Source organism: Podarcis pityusensis (genome assembly GCF_964106645.2).
Source record: "Podarcis pityusensis genome assembly, chromosome: 16".
Taxonomy (NCBI): Eukaryota; Metazoa; Chordata; class Lepidosauria; order Squamata; family Lacertidae; genus Podarcis; species Podarcis pityusensis.
The window spans coordinates 11,197,350-11,224,016 of record NC_138041.1 but is presented as its reverse complement, the minus strand read 5'-3'; the positions used below and the strand labels follow the sequence as shown (position 1 = coordinate 11,224,016).

Genomic DNA, 26,667 nt, shown 5'->3' with positions numbered 1-26,667 from the left:
TGGCGCGGCAGCAACGGGAGGCCCCATTAGCTAAAGTGGTGTCTCAGGTTAAGAACAGTTTCAGGTTAAGAATGGACCCCCAGAACGAATTAAGTTCTTAACCTGAGGTACCACTGTACTGTCTGTGTCTCCATTGAGGAAATCCTTCGGTTTTCACTCTAAAAGGGGCTCTTCTATTGAGCACTGCCTGCGCTGACTCACCGGAAACCCAGCTTCCGTTTTGAGTTTTCGGTTTTCCAACGTCACTGTTCTTGTAAATGGTCCGCGTGGAATAACCCCAAGTGTCAACCGAGGGTCACTGTTGTGCTGCTTCAGAAAAAAATTAATAATTCTTTGCACATCTGCTTCTCCCCGCGCAGAATTTGGATGCATTTTGAGCTGTTGGAGAGCACACGGATGCTGCAAAATGTTCAGGGCCCCTTTGGAATGAGCACCTTTTATAATTCCTCAAAATGTGCTCTGGCAACGTTTCTGCTTCTGTTGTCCAGCTAAGCAGCCTCTTGATGCACAGTTTATTCTCCAGAATTGTGGATCCTGCCCACCTTCCCAATTTCTCAGCCATCTACCCGGTTGCTCGACGACCTTTGGTGCACAATCTGCATAAAGCTGCCCATTTACCCGTGGCGCAACTGTGGGCCTGGAAAGTCCCCAAAGTTCTCCTGTCACAGCTTCCTGTTCTTTCAACGTCAGTCTGTGAAAACACAGCTGTGCAAGGCAAACATTCGTGCTGACATCGACGTTTGAGCATGTGAGCCAAGGCGTGTTTGCAGGAGAAAGGTTTCCCATAAAACACTGAAATGCCGCAAAAATGAATTTATGGTATGTAATGCCTGTAGGAAAAAGGGACACGGGTGGTGCTGTGGGTTAAACCACAGAGCCTAGGACTTGCTTATCAGAAGGTCGGCGGTTCAAATCCCCGCGACGGGGTGAGCGCCTGTTGTTCGGTCCCAGCTCCTGCCAACCTAGCAGTTCAGAAGCACGTCAAAGTGCAAGTAGATAAATAGGTACCGCTCTGGCGGGAAGGTAAACGGTGTTTCCGTGCGCTGCTCTGGTTTGCCAGAAGTGGCTTAGTCATGCTGCCCACATGACCCAGAAGCTGTACGCCGGCTCCCTTGGCCGATAAAGCGAGATGAGCGCCGCAACCCCAGAGTCGGCCACGACTGGACCTAATGGTCAGGGGTCCCTTTACCTTTACCTTTAATGCCTGTGGGAAATCTATCTTGTTTTGCCAGATAGATTTGAAACTTGGTTGGGGGCTGATCTATAATTTGGGCAAATGAATCAGGGGTCCACTAACCTCAGCCAGTCTCTGCCTGCTGTCTTTCTAACAATCCACTAGTGTAGGATACAGCACCTGCCTATATCAGCTTTGTTCTCCTGTCACAGAAGGGAGAAGGAGGATGGGGGCAAAACTAGAATTATTTGGCTCTGTCTGTCACTGGCTCTGGCGCCACCTACTGTTGAACTCCCTGCCTTCCACCCTACCAGTCCCTGACAAGCACCAACCAATCACTGAGTGCAGTCTTGCGTTGTCTTTTTTCCTCCAGCAAGTCGATGAGATCAGGCTAAAGATTGTGAAGACTCCTGGGGACAAGAACGATATTGTGAGTTGATGTGTGAAGTGTTGGAATGGCATCATCATCATCTTTAATTTGTATACCGTCTTTCTATCTTACAATACTCAAGGCAGTTTACAAGCTGAAGAAACAAAAAATGTACATCTTATAACAATCTAATGCAATACGAAAGTGTGATAATAAAACGTAGCTTTAAAATAGGCAACCTACATCAAAAAAGTAACATTCAACAATCATTAGAAAATATAAAATAATAATATCAACATATAAAAGTTAAACAGAAATCCACTCAACAGTTACAAGAAATAATATCTAAACTATAATCGATAAAACAACGGCAAGCCACAGTACATAAAATAATACAATACACATTGAGAAGCAGAGACTAGAGGAGAGAGCAAGGCAGGTGGAAGGAGGCCTTGCCTGATGGAGTCTCTCCCCTGGGGGGCTGTCACCCGAACACGTCTCAAAGGCTGGGGGAGAGACCCAGAGATGCCTGGGCTGCTGTGAAGGATGGGCTCCTCCTGAAATATGAAGGCTGTGAACTGTATCCAAAGTAGACCCAGATGTAAATATATGTACAATCATATATTTTTTCTTTTTTTTTAAAAAAAACAATTTATTGGGTTTTACAATAGAAATAAACATAATAAACAATATAACATTTGTCTTAACATAATTTCACATTTTCTTTGGACTTCCTCACATCTCCCGCTCCCACTTTCCTCGTTATAACATTTTGTCAGCAATTTATCATCTTATTTACATTCTTATATCCCTTCTATGTTTCATAATCTTATAGTTCTCAAAAGGAGTTAAATTTTCACAATCTTACTTATTTTCTTAAAAACCTCTAAATTTAGTGGTGCTCAGTTGTTTTGGTCTAGCATCTTATTTAGCATTCACTCAAATTACAATGTTTTTGTAAATAATTCTTAAATTTCTTCCAGTCCTCCTCAATCCTCTCTTCTCCCAGGTCACGAATTCTGCCGGTCATTTCAGCCAGTTCCATGTAGTCTATCAGTTGCATCTGCCATTCTTCCAGTGTGGGTAGATCTTGAGTTTTCCAGTGTTTTGCGAGAAGTATCCTTGCTGCTGTTGTTGCATACATAAAAAATGTCTGGTCCTTCTTTACCACCCCTTGGCCGACAATACCCAAAAGGAAAGCCTCTGGTTTCTTAGTGAAGGTATATTTAAATACCTTTTTCAATTCATTATAAATCATTTCCCAGAACGCCTTCACTTTAGGGCAAGTCCACCAGAGGTGGAAGAACGTTCCCTCACACTCTTTACATTTCCAACACTTATTGTCAGTCAGGTGGTAAATTTTTGCAAGTTTGACTGGGGTCATATACCATCTATAAATCATTTTCATTACATTTTCTTTCAAAGCGTTACATGCAGTAAATTTCAATCCATTACTCCACAACCTTTCCCAGTCCTCAAACATGATATTATACCCAATGTCCTGTGCCCACCTTATCATAGCCGATTTAACCGTTTCATCTTGTGTATTCCATTTTAACAGCAAGTTATACATCCTTGAAAGTACCTTAATCTTTGGTTCTAACAATTCTGTTTCTAGTTTCGATTTCTCCACCTGGAACCCTAGTTTCTTATCATTTTTAAAAACTTCTTTAATCTGAGCGTAATGTAACCAGTCTCGCACTTTGTCTTTCATTTTCTCCAAACTCTGCAATTTCCAATTATCTCCATCCTTTTCTAGTATTTCCCAATATTTTGGCCATTTAGCCTCCATATTGGGTCTTTTTCGGGCCTTAGCTTCCAAAGGTGAAAGCCACCTTGGTGTTTTATTTTCCAGCAAGTCTTTATATTTTGTCCAGACATTAAACAGTGATTTTCTGACAATATGGTTCTTAAAGGCCTTATTTGCTTTAACCTTGTCATACCATAAATATGCATGCCATCCAAAAGCATTGTTGAACCCTTCCAGATCTAACACATCAGTGTCTTCAAGAAGTAGCCAGTCTTTTAGCCAGCAGAACGCTGCGGCTTCATAATACAACTTTAGGTCTGGCAGGGCAAAGCCCCCTCTTTGTTTTGCGTCAGTTAGTATCTTAAACTTAATTCTGGGCTTTTTGCCCTGCCAGACAAACTTAGAAATATCTCTCTGCCACTTCTGAAAGCACTCCTTTTTGTCCAAAACCTGAAGTGTTTGAAATAAAAACAACATCCTTGGCAATACATTCATCTTGATAGCAGCAATTCGGCCTAACAAAGAAAGTTTCAATTTTGACCAACTATCTAAGTCTCTCTTAATTTCTGTCCAGCATTTTTCATAGTTGTCCTTAAATAGACTTAGATTTTTTGCTGTTATGTTTACCCCTAGGTATTTTACTTTTTTAACCACATTAAGTTCCGTCTCATTCTGAAACCGTTCTGACTCTGTATCATTCAAATTTTCCCCCAAGACCTTAGTTTTCTGTTTATTTAATTTAAATCCAGCCACCCGACCAAAGTCATTAATCAGTTGTAATACTCTTTTCGTACTAGGCTCTGGCTTCTGCAAGGTCAAAACCAGGTCATCTGCAAAAGCTTTTAATTTGTATTGTTTCTGTCCGACCTGAATTCCTTCCACCAACCGATCCCCTCTAATCATGTTCAATAGCACTTCCAGAACCGAAATGAATAACAAAGGGGAGATAGGGCAACCTTGTCGTGTCCCTTTTTCAATTTTGAACTCTTCTGTAACCACATTATTAACTATCAATTTAGCTTTCTGTTCTGAATATATCGCCTCAATCCCATTCTCAAAACCCCGTCCCACTCCCATCTCTTTTAAATTTCCCATCATAAATTTCCAGGAGATATTGTCAAAGGCCTTCTCCGCATCTATAAAAATTAGAACTGCTTTTGTATTTATATCTGTTTGCAAAAGTTCCAAAATGTCAATAATGTTCCTTGTATTAGCAAACAGATGTCTACCTGGGAGAAAGCCGGCCTGGTCCTTATGAATTACTTCATTTAAAACTTTTTTAAATCTATTTGCCAAAATGTCTGCAAATATTTTGTAATCCGGGGGCGGCGCGAACGGCAATGGCGGTCCTCTTCTGAACGGGAGAGGAGGCTCCACAGACAACGGGTCGTCCGCTACGGCGAAGCGGAGACCCATTTCGGAAAACCACAGGCAGCAAGAGCCTGTGGTCTTGAGGCTCGGTGGGCGCCTTAAGTGACCCTCCAAACGCTGAAGGAACCCCGTAAGGGGCTCCGGAGCGTGGAGGGGGGTTGCGGCGCTGAGAGCTGTTTCACAGTCTGCGGAGCGAAGCCGCGCTGCTGCTGCCGGTGAGCGCTGATCCCTTTTCCTGTCAAAATTCGGATTCGGACGAAAAGCAACTTATTCGTGAGTAAAGATTGAATCACTTGAAATTAGAGACTTTAAATGAAAAATCTCAATTTGTTTGAACTTGGTTGAAAGCGGAGAGACGTGGAAACAGGAAGTCCGTCTTCCGCTGCCATTGAACTTGAAAAAAGCAACTAGTTGGAGGAGTGGAGGCTGAAAGAAAGAGATTTTAAACGTTACAGATCTAAGCATCCACTGAACTTGCAACTTAAAGTAAAGACTCTAAGTTAAAGATTTGGAATTATTACTTGCACTTGACTTTCCTCCTTTTATTGGATTACAATTAAAAGGTGAAACCCAGGGTCCGGAGCTGCCTGAGCATTGAGAGATTGAGCTGTCAGTGCTGCAGATTTGGATATTGTATATTGGAACTTGCAACAATCTGAGGGTATTGAGACCTTTTAAATTTGAAACATTCTTTTTGGAGACAAATAAGCACTGTCTGTAACAAAGTGACTATTTATCAACTCTGCTAAACATTTGTATCTGAAGGTTCTTGGATACTAAATTAGACTCTGAAAGACATTTTAAGCTCCCTCTAGAGGATTGGATTAAAACAGTGACTTTACATTTACATTTACTTTCGATTCCCTTGTTGTTTGCTTGCTCTGGGCCTTTCTATTCCCATGGGAATAACTCAGTGTGACCTTGACTGATAGATAACGTTGGAATGAGTGGCACAAGAAAAAGAGGGAGAGTTAGACAAACAACTTTAACAACTCTAACCTCAGCCTCGCAGACACGCAGATCATCTGTACCTACTTTGCCCTCAGAAGTAGAAGTTGAAGAAGTTGCCTTGTCACAGGCAAAAGAGGGAGAGGGTGAAGCAGAGCAGTTACAATTGGAAGATATGGCCTCAGGAGCATCTGTTTCTGTTCTAGACAAAATCTTTGAAAAATTGGAAGCTTTGGACAAGAAAGTAGATGTGCAATCAGCAAAGATTGACAAAAATACAGAATGTCTAAATAAATTAACTATACAAGTGGTACAGAATACACAAGCAATTGGACAGTTAACGGAGGCCTCAGCAGAAAATCGGAAATTGGCTGAGGATACCAGACAAAAATTGGAAAATTTAGAGCAAGAGGTAAGACCACTCACCAAACAAGTTGGGGAACATCAGATTTATCTTTCTATGATAGAACTGCGAAATCGTGAGAATAATTTGAGGATTAGATCACTACAAGAGGCAGAAGAAGGAAATCTAACTGAGTTTTTGACCAAAGAATTCTCCAAGTTCTGGAATTTGGAAGAAAAGGATTTTAAAATTGTGTCAGCTTTCAGACTTGGAAGATTCACAAAGAAGGAGAGGCCCAGAGACTGTTTGATAACATTGAGATCAAAGGAGGAAAGGGACAAGATTTTGGGCCTACACTACGGAAAGTCACTGGAGGTTTTGGATAGAAGAATTGAAATTTACAAAGATATTCCAAGACAGCTGTTGGATCTTAGAGCCGCCTACTCTGAACTTGCTAAACTACTAAGGAGCAACGCAATTCCATTTAGGTGGGAATTTCCCCAAGGAATATCTTTTACCTTTAGAGGGAGAAAGGTCAAAATTAGAACATTGGAAGAGAGAGACAAATTTTTGGCTACATACGGAGAGGACCTTCAAAAAGGAATTGAATTACCTTCTGGGCCTGGGGCAACGCCAGCATCAACACCAGCACCTGGGGAACCTGAAGATCCAGAGAAGATACCACCCCTGGAGAAATAACCAGATCAATTCAGGATGTCTCTGCAATTGCTGAGTTGGAATATTAATGGTTGTAACATTCCGGAAAAAAGGAAGAAAATATTTCACATACTAAAAAAAGAACAATTGGACATTATCTGTCTACAAGAAACACATGTGACGAGGCTCCACAGAAAAGTGTTAATAAATAAAAGATTGGGCCAGGAATTTGTATCGTCGGATAAAGTCAAGAAGAGAGGCGTGGTGATATATGCAAAAGAGAGCCTGTCACCCAAATTCTTATTTAAAGATGAACATGGAAGAATTTTGGCTATCGAGATACAATATCAAGGAGAGAAACTGTTGATATTAGGAATCTATGCACCTAATGAAGGGAAATCGGAATTTTACAAGAAGCTGCAGGAGACAATGCTGGATTATCTGGACTACAACAACATCATAATGATGGGAGATATGAATGGGGTCGTATCAACTAACATGGACAAGTCACAAAGTCAAAATGTTACAAAAGACGGCAGACTACCTAAAACCTTTTTTGAAATGATAGACAATATGGATTTGATTGATGTTTGGAGGACAAAGAACCCACTAGGAAGAGAGGGAACATTTTTTTCTGAAGCCCAACTGACCTGGACAAGAATCGACCAAATATGGATTTCTAGAGGCCTGGCACCTAAGGTCAGAAAAGTGGAAATCTGCCCAAAGACCTGTTCCGACCATAATGCAGTAAAGATGGATATGACATTACTACCAACTGGATCCTTTAGATGGAAGATGAATGACAATTTGTTCAGAGATCAGGAAATTACTAAGAAGGCCCAAAAAGTTTTGAAGGATTATTTTGAGATAAATATGAATAATACGGTGGAAAAAAGAATCGTCTGGGACGCAAGCAAAGCTGTAATGAGGGGATTCTTGATACAACAGAATGCAGTAAAGAAAAGAACACAAAATGAGAAAAAAGATAAGATCTTGGATAAAATAAAAGAATTAGAGAAGAAATTAAGAGTGAATCCGAAGTCACAGCCAACTCTGAGAGAAATTAAACTTTATCAAACACAATATTCTAAACTGATAAATCAGGAAATCGAATGGAAGGTTAAATTAATGAAACAAAAAACGTTTGAGTCGGCGAATAAATGTGGAAAACTGCTAGCCTGGCAGTTGAAGAGAAGACAAAGATTAAATACGGTAACAAACTTAGAGGTTGATGGAAAAAACATTCAGAATCCAGTGGACATTAGAAAGTGTTTCCAGAGATACTTCAAAAAACTATACACCCAAGGGCCGCAAGACGAAGTTGAGATTAAACAATTTTTGGCAAGAAATGGACTATCTAAATTGTCACAAGAAAATAGGACAATCCTGAATTCTAAAATAACACGACAGGAGATTGAACAAGCCATTCAGAACATGCAACTCGGCAAATCTCCAGGGCCAGATGGGCTGACTTCCAAGTACTATAAGATATTAAAAGACTATTTGATACAACCTTTGATGGAGGTCAGCAATGAAATTATGGAGGGGAAGAGGGCACCGGAGTCGTGGAAGGAAGTGTTTATCACATTAATACCAAAGACGGAAGCTGAAAAGACACAACTTAAGAACTACCGTCCCATCTCCCTTTTAAATGTGGATTACAAAATCATATATTTTTTCCAAATTAATTTTCATTAACTGTTTTCTTGTGCTACAAAGTAAACAAATAATAAAAAAGGAAAAGTACATATAGCGCCTCCACATTCGAGTCTTTTTCACAGTTCGTTTACATTCGGTATAGGGCACTATTGTAATGGACATTGTGCAACTGGGGAAAAAGAGAGGGGAGAGAGGGAGGAAGGGAGAGAGATGGGGATAAGGATATTTTCTTCTCTTGCATTGCGTTTGCGAGAGATTGGAGGCCCCAGAGCTTGCTTCGTAGCAGTGTGGTTTGTCTGTATAGGTGAGCTGGGGGTGGGGAGGACCCGAGTGTCTTCTGTGCCTTAATTTCCCAAAGGAAGCACGACCCGGGGGGCGGTCCCTGGAGTCTGCTGGAATTTTGCTACCAGCCGGCAGAGATTGAGGGAGACGCACAACCTTTGTAACAATATTGCAAATATTACAGCCACGTTTATATGCTTTTCGAAGCAACAATATTCTCCCGCAGAGGTATTCCAATCCCAGGTTGATGCAGGATATTTTGTACGCAGTCTTTGAGTATTGTATCGTGCACATTTTTACAAGCAAATTCTCCCAACAGAATGCACTTTCGTCTATTCCACAGAGCTCTGACGACCAAAAACACAAAAACTTTTCATTCTGTTTTTTGCACTAGCAATATTCCCCCCAGAGGGAGGTGCACCGTTCCTGGAGGTACTGCAATACCAGGTCGATGCATGGAGTGGATGGAGCAAGCCCCTATTCCATCTCCCAATTCCAAAAATCCATTTAATATATAGTCCTCAAATAGAGGACATATCAGATATTAAACTGATAAGAACAGATACTACACTTGATCTTAGCCAAAAGGCCGAGAAGCGATACCGAAGGGAGCAAAAATTAAGCGGGTCTCCTTTCTCGATGCCTTTTGAGCTGTCGGTGGGAACCTGGGCGCTGCAAACCTCTCACCGCCCCCTCAGAATTAGCCCCGTTTCCAATTCCACAAATACACTCTGACAACATTTCTGCTTCTGTCCTCCAACTCAGCACCCTCTAGATCGACAATTTAACCTCAAAAATAGTGGATTTTGTCGATCTTGCCAATTTCTCAGCCGTCTGCTGGTTGCTCTGATGGCCATTGGTACTAAATCTGCATAAACCCGCCCATTTCCCCATCAGGGCTTCCGTTATTGTTAAGTCGCTGCGCGGCAACAGAGGTCGCAAATGTTTCCCTTTCCTGTTCACTGGAGAGCATCCTGCAAACACACGTGTGCAAGGCGACCATTCGTGCTGACATTAACATTAGTGCTCCTTAGCAAAGGGGTGTTTGCAAGAAAAATATTTCCTGTAAAACCCTTAAAGGCTGCAAAAGGAATTGCCAGCATGTAATGACTGCAGACGGTCCATCTTTCTCTGGTTTTTCATAGACCCTTTGAAACTATTTACCTATAAACCCAGATCCTTTTAAGATCACCTTGCTTCTGCCCTTTTTTCAGCTTTGATCTGAGCACGAAATGTACAGCCATGCCCTGAATGAACACAGTTTCATTTTTATTGATTTTCTTTAAATAAATTTGAGGCAACTCTGCCTGCACATTAACTCAGCCTGCTTCAAGCACGTTCGTCCCAACCAGCAAATACATTTGAAATGGGGTGGAAGGATTTTGCTTGTGGGTGGTGCTAACATAACTTGACAGGTATTTACTTAGCAGTACCTGAGCAATTAAGCGGGTCTCCTTTCCCGATCGCTTTTGAGAAATTGAATGCAGATTTCCAAAAAATAGCAAGGAGAGACAAGAAAGCCTTCTTAAACGAGCAATGCAAAGAAATAGAGGAAAACAATAGAATGGGAAAAACCAGAGATCTGTTCAAGAAAATTGGAGATATGAAAGGAACATTTCGTACAAAGGTTACCATAATAAAAGACAAAAGTGGAAAGGACCTAACAGAAGCAGAAGACATCAAGAAGAGGTGGCAAGAATACACAGAGGAATTATACCAGAAAGAAATGGATGTCTCGTATACCCCAGGTAGTGTGGTTGCTGACCTTGAGCCAGACATCCTGGAGAGTGAAGTCAAATGGGCCTTAGAAAGCACTGCTAATAACAAGGCCAGTAGAAGTGATGATATTCCAGCTGAACTATTTAAAATTTTAAAAGATGATGCTGTTAAGGTGCTACACTCAATATTCCAGCAAATTTGGAAAACTCAGCAGTGGCCAGAGGATTGGAGAAGATCAGTCTACATCCCAATCCCAAAGAAAGGCAGTGCCAAAGAATGCTCCAACTACCGCACAATTGCACTCATTTCACACGCTAGCAAGGTTATGCTTAAAATTCTACAAGGCAGGCTTAAGCAGTATGTGGACCGAGAACTCCCAGAAGTGCAAGCTGGATTTCGAAGGGGCAGAGAAACCAGAGACCAAATTGCAAACATGCGCTGGATTATGGAGAAAGCTAGAGAGTTCCAGAAAGACATCTACTTCTGCTTCATTGACTATGCAAAAGCCTTTGACTGTGTCGACCACAGCAAACTATGGCAAGTTCTTAAAGAAATGGGAGTGCCTGATCACCTCATCTGTCTCCTGAGAAATCTCTATGTGGGACAAGAAGCTACAGTTAGAACTGGATATGGAACAACTGATTGGTTCAAAATTGGGAAAGGAGTACGGCAAGGCTGTATATTGTCTCCCTGCTTATTTAACTTATATGCAGAATTCATCATGCGAAAGGCTGGGCTGGATGAATCCTAAGCTGGAATTAAGATCGCCGGAAGAAATATCAACAACCTCAGATATGCAGATGATACAACCTTGGTGGCAGAAAGTTACAACCTTGGTGGCAGAAAGTGAGGAGGAATTAAAGAACCTTTTATTGAGGGTGAAAGAGGAGAGCGCAAAATATGGTCTGAAGCTCAACATCAAAAAAACGAAGATCATGGCCACTGGGCCCATCACCTCCTGGCAAATAGAGGGGGAAGAAATGGAGGCAGTGAGAGATTTTACTTTCTTGGGCTCCATGATCACTGCAGTCACGAAATTAAAAGACGCCTGCTCCTTGGGAGAAAGGCGATGGCAAACCTAGACAGCATCTTAAAAAGCAGAGACATCACCTTGCCAACAAAGGTCCGTATAGTTAAAGCTATGGTTTTCCCAGTAGTGATGTATGGAAGTGAGAGCTGGACCATAAAGAAGGCTGATCGCCGAAGAATTGATGCTTTTGAATTATGGTGCTGGAGGAGACTCTTGAGAGTCCCATGGACTGCAAGAAGATCAAACCTCTCCATTCTGAAGGAAATCAGCCCTGAGGGCTCACTGGAAGGACAGATCCTGAAGCTGAGGCTCCAGTACTTTGGCCACCTCATGAGAGGAGAAGACTCCCTGGAAAAGACCCTGATGTTGGGAAAGATGGAGGGCCCAAGGAGAAGGGGACGGCAGAGGACGAGATGGTTGGACAGTGTTCTCGAAACTACAAACATGAGTCTGACCAAACTGTGGGAGGCAGTGGAAGATAGGAGTGCCTGGCGTGCTCTGGTCCATGGGGTCACGAAGGGTTGGACACGACTAAACGACTAAACAACAACAACCTGAGCAATCATAAAAGTATTTCCTTCCCGGGACAAGTTTTCCATGTGATCTACATAGCAATGTTTGTTCATAAGGATTTCCCTTGCTTGGTAGCTTTCTGTTCTCTGGAAGCATAATATCTGTGCATATATTTCCCCCTGGAAATAAGGGTTACCCATGTTAATGGTGTTTTTATAGACTTGCTATAATTTCTATTGCACCAAAAGTCTGGCGTGTATTACTGCCCCTGCTCTCCTTTCCTCTCTGCTTCAAGATTTCACACCTGTTTTCTGTGATGACTTTGTTGCATGCTTGATTTTGCATCTTAATGATTAAAAATAATAACGGGCTATGGTTTATTCAGGATCATCCGGCGGGATCCTAAATCGCATCCGTTCTTGTAAATGTTATGCTTGGAATAACCCCAAGTGGCCACCGGGGGGCACTGTTGCGCTGCTTCAAAAAACAATCCTTGCAGATCTATTTCCTCCTTTCTCTTCGCAGGAACTCAGCGTCCTTCCCTTTGGCCTTGCTGGTGTCCAGGAAAGCTGGAAATTCGCCAGATGATTTGATTGCAACCTCTGTAGCTCCCCGCCACCCTTCTTCTTCTTCTCTGCTGGGCATCACTGGCTGGTGGCTATACCAGCTGCAGTTGATAGGAAACACTGCTGTCAAAAAAATGCTGTATTAGCACCTTAGTTCTTGTATTTACATGAAAACCAATAAAATTATTGGGGGGGGGGACAGGATGCTGTTTAGAAGAGGTGGTACTGGTCCTAATTTCTGTGGCTTTGTGTGCCAATTCCTCTGCCTCCCTCAAAAAAACAAAACTTAAAATGATCTGTTCTGTAGAATGATGTATAACTTGTTTTAGAAAATTGTGTCTGTGTGTTTTAATGGTGAAACAAATTCTTTTAAAAAAACAACAGCTGTTTTTCATGTTTTCATTCAGCCCTTAAGCTTTCAGCAGTAGATTAATCAACTAAAGTTTCAAGTTGATTAATCTAAGGCAGGTATTTCCCCTTCCCACCCATAAGTGGCGCTGAGGCTTAATTTATTTATGACATTTTAAAATTCTCACTCTTCTTGCAAGGAACTCATGGCAGTGTTAAAGATCCTCCCCTTAATTTTATCCTCCTGCCAACCTTGTGAGGTAGGCTGTGTAACCTTCCAACCACTAAATAATATAATTTTTAAGATTTCAGTTATAACAATGATTTATAATTAAACAACTCTTTATAAAACCAGGCATTGAGCAAGTGGATAGGGAAACGCATTTCTCCTTCTTTCATAACACCAGAACACGGGGATATCCAGTGAAGCTGAGCGACAAATAGAAGTCCTAATTCACGCAGCACAGAGCAGAACTATGGAACTCACTGCCTCAGGACACAGGGACGGTCATCAACTCGGATGGCTTTAAAAGAGCATTAGACAAGTTCATGGAGGAGAGGGCTATTGATGGCTACTGTTCCTGAGGGCGATGCTCTGCCATCCAAAGGTCTGAGGCAGCAATACTTCTGAACCCCCCTTTCTGAAAAACACAGGAGGGAAGAGTTCCTCTTGCACTCAGGTCTTGCTTGTCATGTACGATTGCCATATGTCTGGCTTGGGCGGCTTAAGGTGGTTCTGGGGATTGTGCAAAAAATACATAAGTATTTCACCAGTTTCCTTAAAAAAAAATAGCTCAGCAATTTGGGGGTCTTCCTGGTTTTTACTTTTTTGGAATATGGCAACCGTGTCAGGAGTTTGGCCTACACTCGAGTAGGACCCTGGCCGAGACACACGCCCAACTGGCATGTTCCCTCCCTCTTGGTCAATCGTTTGGGAGCTTCATAAGCTTTCTTCAGCCCGAACATCACAGCGACCGATGCCAACCAACACCGGCACACTTAAGGATCCGCAGTCTGCGCTGTTCACGTGACAGAACTCAGCATTTTGGATACAGTAATGTACTTTATTTACATATAAACACACATGGTGAAATATACTCAAAGTCGAGAGTGGATTTCATGCTCTTTATTCAGCTCATAGTGGGAGGAGGAATGGAAGTCCCCCCAGAATGTCTGCTTTATATACATTATTTACACAATGGGCTGCACGTGATTGGCTAATTCCGGAATTCTCCTGTAGGCCAATCAGGTTGTGGATTCTCTTCTATCTGGAGCTGGATTGGGTGGCTCCTGCAGACCAATCATACTGCTGCATTGTTCTAGGACCAATCAGACTGCTGCATTCTGAATCCTCTTGTTCTAGGACCAATCAGACTGCTGCATTCTGAATCCTCTTGTTCTAGGACCAATCAGACTGCTGCATTCTGAATCCTCTTGTTCTAGGACCAATCAGACTGCTGCATTTTGGATCCTATTCAACTCAGTACATAACACACGGAGCACTGCAACATGGCTCCCTCTCTCTCTAGCATCAGACAGCAAAGAGAAAAGGAACAAAGGACAATAGTCCCACTTTACGGAACACAGTAACACAAACATCTTGTCTCCGTCAAACATCTTTGACTCTGTGGAGTCAAAACATACACCGTCATGTGAAAGACAACAATCCCATGACTGCAATCACAGGGCAGGAATTCTAACAAACCCTGCTTGTGGGTTTTGGCTGCAGGATGAACAGGATACTGGACTAGATGGGCCATGGGCCTGATCCTGCAGGGCTCTCCTAACGGATGGGTTGAGTCTAGCAAGCAGGATGTTGCAGGCGCCTCTCCTGGCTTCCCAGCTCAGGAGATGCAAGGCTGGCAGCTTCACCGTCCAAGTCATTAGCAAGCAAAGCCTGTTTGCTTGACGTGTCTTCCCATAAAACGCAGGCAGCCGATGCTGGAGGGGGGAGAGGGACCCACACACACAAAAAAAACACAGACCGCGTCTGGCCCGCTTTAATTATCCTTGTAAATTAATCCGTCGCTCTCGTTCAGTGCATGCAAATGCAATTTAATTATTGGCAGCAGAAGCTCGCTGAGGCGGAGAGAATGCACACAGCTCCCGGCTCACCCTCGCTCCCTGCGAAAGAGAGGCCACGGGTTGCCGGCTCATCTCCCCAGAGAGCAAGGCTTCCAAGAAATATGGCGCAAACTGATTAGGGAAATCGGCAACAGGCGTCCCTGGGGAATGTGAGGAAGGAAAAGGAGAAGCTGATTTATACCGCACAGATCTGACTCTCAGTGCCGCTGCAGGCAGTGATTAATTAAATGCAATAATGAAATTAAGAGGCGATGTAGCGGCCGCAGGTTTTCGGAGCATCGGCTGGGCTAGGTGACCTCCAGGAAAGCCTGGTTAGGTCCAAAGGAAGCTGCCTTATAGTGTGTCAGAAGCCATTGCTCCATCTAAGCTAGTACTGTCTGCACGGACTGGCAGCAGCTCGTCAGGCCTGGCCCAGCCCTACCTGGCGGTGACGCTGGAGATTTGAACCCGAGACCCTCCCCATGAAGTGCAGCTGCTCTGTCACTGAGTTATGGCCCTTCTTCTAATATTAAAGTGAGTTTCCAGTTCTGATTTTGAGTAGTGATCGGATTTAAACAGGAACATAAGATGCTGCTTTATAGTGAATCGGAGACTATTGGCCCACCTAGTATTGGCTACACTGACTGGCAGCAGCACTCCAGGGCTTCAGGTATTGGTATTTCCCTGTCCTACCTGGCTGTGGTTATTCAGTAGTGTTACGGAAATTACCGGGGGGGGGGGCACATCTTTAAAGTTAAATATTACAAATATTATGCCGGAATGTATCCTTTCAACTTGACAGCTCAGGGAAGTTACCTAGCTTTAAAAATAATATAAAATCATCTCCTTTGCCAGTTTCCTCCATTCCAAAGCTATTTTCCCCTTGAAAAAGGATTCCAGGAAGTTCTCAGGGGTGACAATTCCTGGGCTCATTGTTAGCCAAGGGAAGCCAAATCTCGTCACCTGACTTGCCTCAGGCTCCAGACATGCAAAGGAAGTTCTATTGTACTTTTGGGTGGTGGGTACTTAAGACATATTTGTCTGTGCTAATCTTGTACCAAGGACTTGTCTGAACATATTTGCCAAGGTTAAACTAGTATAACCCCTGTTACAGATGGGTAGCCGTGTTGGTCTGCCATAGTCGAAATAGAAAAATTCCTTCCTGTAGCACCTTAAAGACCAACTAAGTTAGTTCTTGGTATAAGCTTTCGTGTGCAAGCACACTTCTTCAGATACACACAGTATAACCCCTGTCTACCCCTCCCCTTTTGTGACATGTCAGTGATGTAGCAATGATGCTGTACGAACTGTCTTCTGGGATATGGTGGGAAAGTTTTTAAAGTTTTTGTCACCCCATCCTCGGGGTTCAAATTTCCTCTTTGAACCTATTGTGCAATAAACTTTGGTCTACAGCTATTTGCTCCGGTTGGTGGCTGGAATCCTTCCTTTATTCCGCAGGGACCAGCGGGCTCTGCCGGACGAGCTGGGTGACTGAGCAGCCTCGCACCTAGATTTTTTCCTTAACAAGTAGCAAGAACTGACTACTCTGCCCATGCTCAGGAGACGCATTTCTTGGCCGTTTCTGCGTATCCCCTACAACAAACACAACTCACCCAGTGCTGTGGCAGCCCTGGCTGGTAGAGAGGGCTGCTGCTTAGAAATCGTGACTGCTTAGAAATCATGATAAGAATCTGACCCATTGCTTCTTTCAGATTTGCATAGTCTACAAAGACTTTCAGAGACTCGCAAGACTTTCATTTGGTTCTATGTTTTCAAGAGAATCCATCAAGAGTGTATATTTTGTGACTTTCAGAGATTTATAAGATTTCTGTTTATTTGGTTTTGCAGAGAGTGCATTTCATATATTTCATACTGTTCAATGTTCTGTATAGATTATATAAAGAGTTTATATTGACATCGTATTGTTGTACTTGGTCATCGTGTTGCTTTGGATATTACTGATAGAAATCACGACTGGCAGCGTTTGCAGGATTAAGTCAGGACCGGAGTTACAAATGCACCGAAATTCTACAGACATGCAGGAAAAGAAATACAGAATGTGGCATTCTTCTTTTTCTTCTTAATACCAACCCATCTTTCTTCTAACGAGCGCTCCAGGGGGATTTTATCCCCGCAACAACCCTGTAGGGAAAGTCAGCCTGAGCAGGGATTTCAACCTTGGTCTCCTCGCATTCCTTCTCCAATACACATTATGCCGCCAGGTGCGATATCCAGTCTCCTGAAAATATCCATCTTTTACCTTAAAAAATAATAATAATGAAGAAAACAAGTTTCTAGTCCTTAACACATACGGGTAGCCAAACTAAGGCCCAGGGGCTGGATCCGGCCCAATCGCCTTCTCAATCTGGCCCGCGGACGGAATCAGCGTGTTTTTACATGAGTAGACTGTGTCCTTTTATTTAAGATGCATCTCTGCGTTATATGCGGGGCATAGGAATTCATTCATTCCCCCCAAAAAAATATAGTCCGGCCCCCCACAAGTTCTGAGGGACGGTGGACCGGCCCCTTGGTGAAAAAGTTTGCTTAACACAAGTTTCTAGTTCCTAATGTGGATCCCAGCAGCGCAGGAAAGGCGGGGGGGGGGAGAGGGGGAAGTTGACTAGGGAGGCGTGGCTTAGAACTCTGGTTTGAATGACAAAAACGGAGGAAAGGGAGGATATTGGGCGTGGCTTATGAGCCTGGTTTCCCATTGGCTGGCGTGCTTTTTTTCTCCTTCCAGCCACGCCCACAACCCCCGTTGCTAGGATACTTCCCAAACAAAGACGCAGAGCAGCCAGCATGGCAACGCACTACAGTTCTGGCCAGGTGAGGGGGGGGGGGGGAGAAGAGAGGCTGCCCCGAATTGAAACCACCCCTTATATTTCCCAAATAAGACGCTTGAATTAGAGGGGGAGGGGAGGATGGGATTGCTCAGGGCAAGGAGAAATTGTTTAGGGAAGCTTTTAATATTTGATGAATTATTTTATTTTAATATTTTGTTGGAAGCCACCCAGAGTGGCTGGGGAAATACAGCCAGATGGGCAGGGTATAAATAAATTATTATTATTATTATTATTATTATTATTATTATAGCTGTCAACTTTTCCCTTTTCTTGCGAGGAATCCTATTCGGAATAAGGGAATTTCCCTTAAAAAAAGGGAAACGTTGACAGCTATGATTATTATTCCCTTTCCTCCCTACTGTGAGGAGTTCCATTCCCCCTCCTTAGTTCAGAAGCAGCCATTCTTTGCTATTTGCTCCAAAGCGTCTATGAAGAGGCAAACTTCTCCCCACTTTCAACGTTTCTCCCAAACAACCATCTGCAATAAAGCCCTCATTGAGGAATTCTTTGCCCCCTCCCTTGGAGTGAGACCCCCCCTCCTCATTTTGGAGAGGACTCTGCAGCTCGCCCGCCCCTTGCCCCGTTTAAACTCTCCTCCAGGGTCTGTTAGCCACAAGCTTTCCACTTCCTCACATCTGGGAACCTACCTACCTACCCTCCCTCCCTCCCCCAGGAAGAAAAATCCTCTCACCACCTTCTCACAGTGGCCAACCAAATGCCCCCATGGGAAGCCCTCAAGCAAGACGTGGTTGCAGTGAGCCAACCCCTCCCCTCGTTTTCCAGCTGCTCCTTCCCTTCTCTCTCCCCCCCCCCCCCCCGCTTTTGGCATAATATATTCTGCTTCCTGAGGAGGGTTAATGAGCTCTACAGCAGCCCACCCCCTTTCCCCCAGTGACATTTCTGCCCCATTTTGCTCATATATTTCATTTCATGACCATGAGGACTAGGAACTTACTGGATCTCTTTAAAAGTGAAAGACAAGTTTCCCTCCCACATACGCACACTTCATCTTTACCGCTCGCTTCTGGCACCAGCACTAAACCTGCGTCATCTCAACTCTGCTGCCTTGAGGTTTTGTTGCCCCATCTCAAATCCCCCCCCCCTTGTTTTGCAGTATGAAGATGCGTACAATCCTAAGAATTTGCAGAACTGGAACCTTCCCAGAGTTGCTAAGGAGGTGAGTTTCCTCTGGAAGCGAGTGTGGAATGAGCGGACTTTGGAGATAGGTTGAGGTCTGGTGCTTTCCTAACAACAGAATAAGCCTCACTCTTTTCCCAGTGTTGGGGAAACTCTTATGTTTGCTTTGATTGATTTATTGCATATTTTTATTATGGAGGCTGACCTTTTAATGTTTTCAGGGGATTGCTTTATTGTATCTTTGTTATGGACGCTTATATATTTTAAGGTTTGTGTTGTGGTTTTTATAACATGTTAACCTCTAAGAAGCCGATTTTGGCATTAAGTGCGATAAAAATTAATAAATGATTATAGTAAAATCCAATTAAGGGCACATTTTTGTCACCATCATCTTCTGCTGCATATTTATATAAATCGTGGGTTGTATCCAACATTGGTGATACTAATTGGTGTGGTGCAGTGGTTAGAGCGTCGGGCTAGGACCTGGAAGAGATCAGGGTTCAAATCCCCTCTCAGCCATGAAACTCACTGGGTGACCTTAGGCCAATCCCTGCCCCTCAGCCTAACCTACCTCACAAGGTTGTTGTGGGGATTAGGAGAGGAGGAGGAGAGCCTTGTATGCCACCTTGAGTTCATTGAAGGAAAAAAATGGGGAGATATATAAATGCAATCCATGCTCAGAATAAAATTAATGTACATGAATAACATGGGACCATTACATTCAGTTAAATTCTCTGAGTAGAACTTTTTTTTTTTAATGCTGCTAAATCATACAGAAAATATCAAAGCGGTTCCACAACATCTGTACATTAAATCATACAATAAAAGCCATATAAAAAAATTAAAATCAGTTAACTATTGTGAAAAGCTGTATTCTTAATTGCCTGCATAAGCCTGACAGAATGGAAATGCAGTGGTGCCTCGCAAGACGAAATTAATTCGTTCCACGAGTTTTGTCGTCTTGCGATTTTTTTCGTCTTGCGAAGCACGGTGTCGGGAAAGTTTTGGAAAAGCTTCAAAAATCACCAAAGTCTTTAAAAACCTCAAAAAAGGCTACCACACTGCGTTCTATGAGTTGCTCCTCGAAGTCAAGTCGCAACTGTATTAACGGTGTTAAGAAAAAGGAAACAAACTTGCAAGACGTTTCCGTCTTGCGAAGCAAGCCCATAGGGAAAATCGTCTTGCGAAGCAGCTCAAAAAACAAAAAACCCTTTCGTCTAGCGAGTTTTTTGTCTTGCGAGGCATTCGTCTTGCGAGGTACCACTGTATTTTCAGCAGGTGCCTCCTGAATATCTAGTGGGGGAGAGTTCCACAAGACAGGCTGATGACATTAAAAGCTCGGTTCCTTGTTGTCAAAGGAGCCTTGCCACCTCAGGGAAACTTGGTTGGATACAACCCTTAGTAAATAGAATGCTGCTCCATTTGGCCTTCCTCCTGCCTTCATTCTCCTCCCATCTTCTCTGCAGCACCCCTCTGCCCGGGAAGGTTACACACAGTTTATAGCCAATGACCGAGGACACCTGCTTCCGACAGTCCCACGCTCCAAGGTGAGGCTCTGCTCCAGGGATGGGGAAATCTCAGGCCTGGGGGGCTGAATGCGGCCCTTCAGGACTTTTGTGTGGCCCTCAGGACTCTCTCTAGGCCACGCTCCTTACGGACTGCCTGCCACACTCCTTAAACCCTGATAATTCCTCTGATTTGCCTGGATGGATGCCCTCCTAGTCAACCCCAGTTGGCGTGCCAATGGGCAGGGATGCTGGGCACTGGAGCTCTGCCACATAGGTAAAGGTAAAGGGACCCCTGACCATTAGGTCCAGTTGTGGCTGACTCTGGGGTTGCGGTGCTCATCTCGCTTTGTTGGCCAAGGGAGCCGGCGTACAGCTTCTGGTTCATGTGGCCAGCATGACTAAGCTGCTTCTGGGGAACCAGAGCAGCACACAGAAACACCGTTTACCTTCCCGCTAGACTTACCTTACCTATTTATCTACTTGCACTTTGACGTGCTTTTGATTGTGCTAGGTTGGCAGGAGCAGGGACCGAGCAATGGGAGCTCACCCCGTTGCGGGGATTCGAACCGCTGACCTTCTGATCAGCAAGTCCTAGGCTCTGTGGTTTAACCCACAGTGCCACCCGCATCCCACCCTGCCACATAGAGCATGGTTAAACAGTGGGATTTGTTCCCGCGAGAGGTAGTGATAGCCACCCACTTAGATGGATTTAAAAGGGGTTGGGCGAATTCCTGGAGGATAAGGCTATCAACAGCTACAAGTCGTGATGGCGATGTTCACTCGCCAGTGTTCACCCTCTGAATACCAGTTTCTGGGTCTCACAAGTGGGCAGAGTTGCTGTGGCTCTCAAGTCCCGCTTGCTGGCTGCGCTTTGGAGCAGCTGGCTGTCCGCTGAGAGAAAAGGATGCTCAACTCCATCAATAGCTAGTAGCTACAATGGCTATGTTCTCCCTCTACTGTGGGAGGCAGCAATGAGCCACTGAGTTTCTGGGAATCACAAACATCGGAGATTTGCTGTTGCGCTTTTATTTTTTAAATATAATTTTATTAGTTTTTTGCACAAAATTTGACGTTACAGTGGTACCTCAGGTTACATACGCTTCAGGTTACAGACTCTGCTAACCCAGAAATAGTGCTTCAGGTTAAGCACTTTGCTTCAGGATGAGATCAGAAATTGTGCTCCGGCGGTGCGGCAGCAGCGGGAGGCCCCATTAGCTAATATGGTGCTTCAGGTTAAGAACAGTTTCAGGTTAAGAACGGACCTCCGGAACGAATTAAGTACTTAACCTGAGGTACCACTGCATTCCTTTGGACATAATACATAATTATATTTTGCCTTCCCATCCGTACGTCCGCGATGCTCCTGTTGTTATTCCTTTATCTGCTGCCATAGCTGCTATTTATTTTCTACTTACTTTACCATCGTTCATTTATTCTCCTTCCCTTGCCTGTTATTCAAATCCCCCTTGGATTTCACTTGGCTGTAGTGTTTTTGATCAAATAGTCCGACTAGAACCTCCAATTCTTGGACCAAGTTCTCATCTTTTTGACCTCTTATTTCTGCTGTCAACTTTGCCATCTCTGCCTAGTCCATTAACTTCAAAATCCATTTTTCTTCCGCTGGGAAAGAAGGTCCCTTTGTGCTCAGGTCCTGCTTGGCGGCTTCCCCCGTAGTCACCTTGCTGGCCACAGCAAGAACAGGATGCTGGACCCGATGGGCCTCTTGGCCGGAGCCAGCCGCTGGGCTCTCGGCTTGCGTCCTTGCGTCCCACCCGTGTGCTTGAGCCCTCTCCTTCCTCGCCCCCCTACAGGCCTCCCCTTGGGGAACATACATGGGCACATGGGATATGCCCCTGAAGATCCCCCCGGCCAAAGTCAACCTCACGTCCCGCTCTGTGAACGCAGCCGCCCATCTCACTGAGTGGATCAGCAAGTCCACGGCCTTGAACAACGCCTGTAACGGGTTCTGCCCGGAAATCACCGGCAAGGTAAAATGGGCTGGGCTGGGGGGTAGGGGTTGGTGTTTGGAATCCCCCTCTGGGACACACCTGTAGGCCAAGCCAGTGTGTTGTAGTGGTTAAGAGCGGTGGACTCGTAATCTGGTGAACCGGGTTCGATTCCCCGCTCCTCCACATGCAGCTGCTGGGTGACCTTGGGCCAGTCACACTTCTCTGAAGTCTCTCAGCCCCACCCACCTCACAGAGTGTTTTTTGTGGGGGAGGAAGGGAAAGGAGAATGTTAGCCGCTTTGAGACTCCTTCGGGTAGTGATAAAGCGGGATATCAAATCCAAACTCCTCTTCTTCAAGCGGGACAGCCAGGGAGCCTTTGCAGAATCCAAAGTCACCTCTGCTGCACCATTCATTTGAAGCACACTTAACGCACATGTGAATCACAGGCTGCACGCTGCAAAGAGCTGTTGTTCCCGGCATGGCGGCACTCTTAACAAGCAGCAGACCAAGTGTCCCCATTTTCCAGGGACAGTCCTGGATTTACAGAAGCCTTCCCTATTTGTGTTTCGATCCTGGAATGTCCCGCTTTTCCTTAGGACGTCCCTCTTTTCATTGGAGAAATCTTGGAGGGTATGAAACAGCAGCTGAATTCCTGGAGAGTGGCTGCCAGGCAGTTTAGATAATTCTGAACTGTAGTTTCCTGTATTTGTATCTTTGCTGAAGGGTTGTTGCTCCCAGATTCAATCCCCAGGATCTCCAGGTAGTGAGCTGCTGCAAGTCAGTGTTGGCAATGCTGCGATAGATGGAGCAATAGTTGAGTCATTGTGGAAATCCCCTTCCTATGCTCCCATCAGCTGCAGGCAGCATAATCAATGGCCAGGCATGATGGGAGTTGTAGTCCCAACAAACAAACTGGAGGACGTGAGGTTAGGGAAGCTGGCCATAGACAGGCCTCTCTTTCTGGCAAGGCATGACTCCTCCCAAAGAATCCTGGGAACTGTAGTTCACTGTGCACAGTGCTACCGTTCCCAGCACCCTTAACACATGAGAGTTGCCAGGATTCTCTGGGGGGAGAGCCATGTGCTTTAAATGTTTGCCAAGTGTGCTTTAAATGTATATGGTGTGGATGCGACCCAAATCTCATGCTTGCCATACTGATAGCTGTGAGATCACAGAAAGGTTAACTGCAAAATGTTCCTTAAAACTGTTGAAAGGAAATGCTAGAGTGATGCAGTTTTATCCTGACAGACTTATGCAGTTGTTTTGACATTTTCTTGAGTTGCCAGTCATTTTAATGATTGATCTGTACTGTTTTTAATGGGTTTTTTTCTGTTTGTATATCGCTGTACTCTGCCCGGATACATGTATAAGGAAACTTTTTTAGATAGCTAAGGAGGATGGAGGGCACAAGAAATGTTTAGGAAACCAGGCAGCCTTTGGAGAATTAGGGAAGGGGTGTAGAGCATCTGCTTTCTATGCAGAAGGCTGGGGAAAGACTCTCTTTCTGAAAGAGCAGCTGCCAGACAGTGCAGACAATATTGAGATAGATGGACCAACAGTGATCCTCCACTGAATCCGATTGGCAGGAGATACAGTACGGACAGGTGGACTGCTTCACTCCCAGTGTATTTAAATGATGGAACTCACTGTTGCAGGACGATGTGTTTAATTATTTTATTAGATTTATTTATTAGTGATTTATGCAGTGATGGGCAACCCCCTATTCTCTCCCTCCCAAATCCCCACAGCCAAGCGACCCTCCACCACGCGTTTGCAAACCCGTCAAAGGCGGCCCATCGTCAAGAAAAGCCTCGGAGCGTCCTGGCTCGGTGGGCAAGATGCCTGCTCAGGAAGACACCGCAGCCAGAGGGTCCGCCACCCCCAAGGGCCCCCTCTCCCGCCAGCCCGGTTGCATTGACGTCCGCATGAAAGACGACTTGCCAGATGCCCAGCAGATGGAGCCCAAGGAACCCAGACCTCCAGCCACCAGCGAAATCCCGGTCTCACGCCAGCCCGGTTCCATGGATGTCCGCATGCAAGAAAACGGGAGCCCCAAAATCCCATCCCCGAGCCGCCCCAGCTCCAGGGAGCCTGCCGCCAGGAGGGCAGCCTCGGCAGAGGCCCCTGCTTCAGGCTGGCCCCGGTCGCTGGAAGGGAAACCCAAAGGGGTCAGCACCCCAGAGCTCTTGGCTTCGTGTCGCCCAGGCTCCATGGAAGCCAATCCCCGGAGCCCGCTTTTGGCCGAAGCCCTGGCGTCCAGCCGGCCCACCACGAAGGGCAGCCTTGCAGCACCAGATGTCCGGAAGACCCCGCTAGACATGGGCGCGGATTGGCGGGAGAAGGGAGCCTCTCCCCGACCCCTCCACGGCCTGGAGGAGCCGTCCAGTTAGAACCAGGCCGCCTGGAAATGGAAAAATTCTATTACCAATGAGTTGAAAGTTGAAAACAAGCCATTCTGCTCAGTCTGGTCGAGACGTCCTGGGGGCCTGCATGTGTTTCTTTCCCCTCTCCTACCCTCTCACCTCGCCCCACCTTGGGGCTTCTCTCCACCCCCCTGCCCTCTCCCCATTCCACCCCAGTTCCCTTTCTCTGTTCCACCTACCAAGAAACACCTTCCATCCGGTCCGGCCAGACAAGTGAGACCCATCCATTTCTCCACTTGCCTGAACCTCAGGAAAAACGAAAAAAGGAAGGGGGTTAAAGCCCTGCCTGAGAGACACTGCCCAGGAGATGACCTGCCCGAACAAGCGGGCAGCAAGACAACCAACCCGAGCTTTGCCAATCAGAAAATTAAATAATTACAACCACAGGGGCCGCTGATGATGGAATGGGTGTTTTCATGGTAATAGACACTAAATAAAGCTAACCCCAAAAACCAGTTTCCCAATAGGTCTTGATTGCCTGTTTGTGTGGTGTAGTGGTTAAGAGCGGTGGACTCGTAATCTGGTGAACCGGGTTTGCTTCCCTGCTCCTCCACATGCAGCTGCTGGGTGACCTTGGGTTAGTCACACTTCTCTGAAGTCTCTCATCCTCACTCACCTCACAGAGTGTTTGTTGTGGGGGAGGAAGGGAAAGGAGAATGTTAGCCGCTTTGAGACTCCTTTGGGTAGTGATAAAGCAGGATATCAAATCCAAACTCTTCTTCTTCTTCTTGATTTTTATTTTTATTTAAAGGAAAACATGAGGGCTGCCGGCAGCTTGAAGGAATGTCAAATCAATTTGTCGTGTGCACTTTGATTTTATTAAGGCCGTCTTCCTCTGTACAGATTTATCCGGGCAGAAGCTCCATTGGGCTTTCTTCGGAGTCGACAAGGATAGGATAAGCTGCCCATTTGTGGACAAGTAAAGAAGTTATTGGTCTGAAGAGAAACATATCTGTCTGTTTCCGGACAGAGCCGGCAGTGTCTTGGATAAGAGGCCTTGCCTCCTGGGTGTGAGAGGAGATGAGGCCTCCTCCAGGATGGTATTTTAGCATTATCTCCTGCGAGAGAAGGAGTGTCTTTTCCAAGATGGAATGAAAAGAGGTCACATTCCCTTCTGGGGGTGCCACATGCAGGTGAGGGCGGGGCCAGAGGCAAAAGTGGGTGGAGCAAGGGATGCAAAGTTTACCTTTCTACCTTTCTACCTAGGCTAGATGATTCCACAACCACCCAACACTGTCTTTGATCCAGGCAAGCGAGAAGCATCAGAGTTCAAGGACATAATTCCAGGCAGGCAAGGAAGTGCAAAGCAGGGCTAGTGAGGGGTGTTGCCTGGGGAGAGTCTTGAGGGCCAAACAGAGGCACCTCGGGGACCACATTCAGCTCCCAGAAATGTACCCTCACTTAAGATAAACCCATGAAATCTTGCCCTGCCTTCTGAGAGCAAAGTCCTGATGCAAACTAAGAGCACCCCCTTGGAAGGTGTGAAAGGAGCCCCCTAAGCTACATTCTAGCACAGACAGCGTTGCCAGCTCAGGAGCAGCATCCCAGACCCCGAGATTTCAGGACTCAAACCTGAGACTTAGTGGAGGGATGCAGTGATGCCATGGGGGGGGGGAGGTTTGACCTCCCCTAGGGACGTGGGTGGCGCTGTGGGTTAAACCACAGAGCCTAGGACTTGCCGATCAGAAGGTCGGCGGTTCGAATCCCCGCGATGGGGTGAACTCCCATTGCTCGGTCCCTGCTCCTGCCAACCTAGCAGTTCGAAAGCACGTCAAAGTGCAAGTAGATAAATAGGTACCACTCCGGTGGGAAGGTAAATGGCATTTCTGTGTGCTGCTCTGGTTCGCCAGAAGCGGCTTAGTCATGCTGGCCACATGACTCAGAAGCTGTACGCCTGCTCCCTCGGCCAATAAAGCGAGATGAGGGCCGCAACCCCAGAGTCGGCCACGACTGGACCTAATGGTCAGGGGTCCCTTTACCTATGACATCTTTAAGTCTATACAGTAATTTCA

General features: G+C 45.2%; 1 protein-coding gene and 2 long non-coding RNA genes across 3 annotated transcripts; 2 read left to right on the top strand and 1 right to left on the bottom strand.

Moving 5' to 3' along the window:
- Positions 1-1,034: 1,034 nt before the first annotated feature.
- Positions 1,035-12,763, top strand: LOC308465153. The gene is made up of 2 exons (XR_013980288.1): positions 1,035-1,604; positions 12,342-12,763. It is a non-coding gene; the product is annotated as an uncharacterized lncRNA (long non-coding RNA).
- Positions 8,952-12,335, bottom strand: LOC308465226. The gene is made up of 2 exons (XR_013980371.1): positions 11,858-12,335; positions 8,952-9,987 (listed from the first exon to the last, which is right to left on the bottom strand). It is a non-coding gene; the product is annotated as an uncharacterized lncRNA (long non-coding RNA).
- A 4,751-nt stretch (positions 12,764-17,514) lies between the features above and the next one.
- Positions 17,515-25,110, top strand: CFAP126 (cilia and flagella associated protein 126). The gene is made up of 5 exons (XM_080984816.1): positions 17,515-17,620; positions 18,752-18,814; positions 20,241-20,321; positions 22,094-22,270; positions 23,981-25,110. The coding sequence occupies exons 1-5, from the start codon at positions 17,594-17,596 to the stop codon at positions 24,620-24,622; spliced, it is 990 nt and encodes a 329-aa protein (XP_080840942.1). The 5' UTR covers positions 17,515-17,593; the 3' UTR covers positions 24,623-25,110.
- The last annotated feature ends 1,557 nt before the right edge of the window (positions 25,111-26,667 follow it).